Here is a 1,391-nt window from a genome sequence, read left to right as displayed (position 1 = left end):
AGGAAGGGAAAACAGCTTTCAAAACAGGTATTGGATAGTCCCATTTTCTTTTCTTTGTTCAGAAAGTGTGTGTACGAGTATGTGTGTGTGCACGCTCATGCTTTGGTGGGGAGAGAGAAACAGAACATGCGTTCTTGTAGTGTGTATGAACCTAAGCACACAGGAAAAATGTTATATACCAAAATTCTGTTATCTTTGGAAGCTGTGATTTTGGTTCATTTTTACCCTCTGCCTATCTAATATAAATTTTAAAATAATTCTGATATTTTTAACAATGAGCATGCATTTTTATAATGAGGAAATACAAGGTTATTTTAACTTTGAAAAAGCTCTATCTGTGGAAATTAAAATCCCTTATTAATTAACTTTTGTTATCAAAAATCCCTTATTGACGAACTGTTGTTAACATCATCATCTCTCTGGCATTTGCAGATGGACACATACTGGATTCTAAGAGGTACGCCATTGTTGGAGCAGATCTCCGAGACCTCGCTGAGCTGGAAGAGAAACTAAAGAAATGTAACATGAATACACAGTGAGGTTTTTTTTTTAACCTCTTATGTAATTGTGATCACCTGCTAATTATGAGATAAGGCCACATGGAAGTACAGTGTGATCCCCACGTCCCATTTTTCATTCCGTAAATTTTGTCATTTTATTGCTACTTAGATTGGTTTTTTTGAAATGTTTAAGCAGCACTGCTTCTCAGATCTGTTTCCACATCAGAATCACCTGTGCTACTTTTTAAAAATACTGGTGCCTGATAATCATCAACAAGTTTGAAAGAAGATAATTATATGGGTAGAAATAAAATCACAGCATATAAACAAAGGATTAACAGCCAGTCTATATAATGAATGAGTACTTAAAAAAACTCAAAAACCTCACAGAAAAATGGACAAAGGATAGATAACCAGGCAGCTCAAAGAAGAAACTGAGTGTCATGTGAAAAGGATATTAAACCTCAGTAGTAATCAGATGAAATTCTGTTTTGCTCCCCTAAGTTGCCAAACTGTAAGAGTTGACAGTATCAAGTGTTAGCAAGGATATTGGGGCATAGGGAGCAGTCATACCCCACTGGTGGGAGTGAACTTGCGCCATTGTGAAGAACAGTCCAGCAGTGTCTAGTAAAATGGCGAATGTGGATGTAGCAGCTCTGCTTTCAGGTGTGTCTCCTGGAGAAGGTCTTGCACGTGTGCACCAGGTCCAGGATGTTCATCATAGTTGCAAAATTAACAGAAGACTAGAATCAGTGTGAATATCTGTCAGAGTAGATAAATAAAATGTAAAATGCATAACCTGGATCAACATGAGAAGAGCTCAAAAACGGTGGAGTAAAATAATACTCAGTTTTGGCCAATGTCTAGTAATTCACCAAAATGACGAACACA

At 36.9% G+C, this 1,391-nt stretch overlaps 1 protein-coding gene across 1 annotated transcript in view; it reads left to right on the top strand.

The window, feature by feature from the left end:
* LCMT1 (leucine carboxyl methyltransferase 1) overlaps positions 1-1,391 on the top strand; it is a 53,335-nt gene that overhangs the window by 31,254 nt on the left and 20,690 nt on the right. The window contains exon 6 of the mRNA XM_006148287.2: positions 433-535. Coding sequence (XP_006148349.1) covers positions 433-535 — 103 coding nt within the window. The remainder of the gene's footprint in view (positions 1-432; positions 536-1,391) is intronic.

The sequence above is a fragment of the Tupaia chinensis genome, unplaced genomic scaffold (assembly GCF_000334495.1).
Source record: "Tupaia chinensis unplaced genomic scaffold, TupChi_1.0 Scaffold000231_2, whole genome shotgun sequence".
NCBI lineage: Eukaryota > Metazoa > Chordata > Mammalia > Scandentia > Tupaiidae > Tupaia > Tupaia belangeri.
This window is presented reverse-complemented; position numbering and strand designations above follow the sequence as displayed.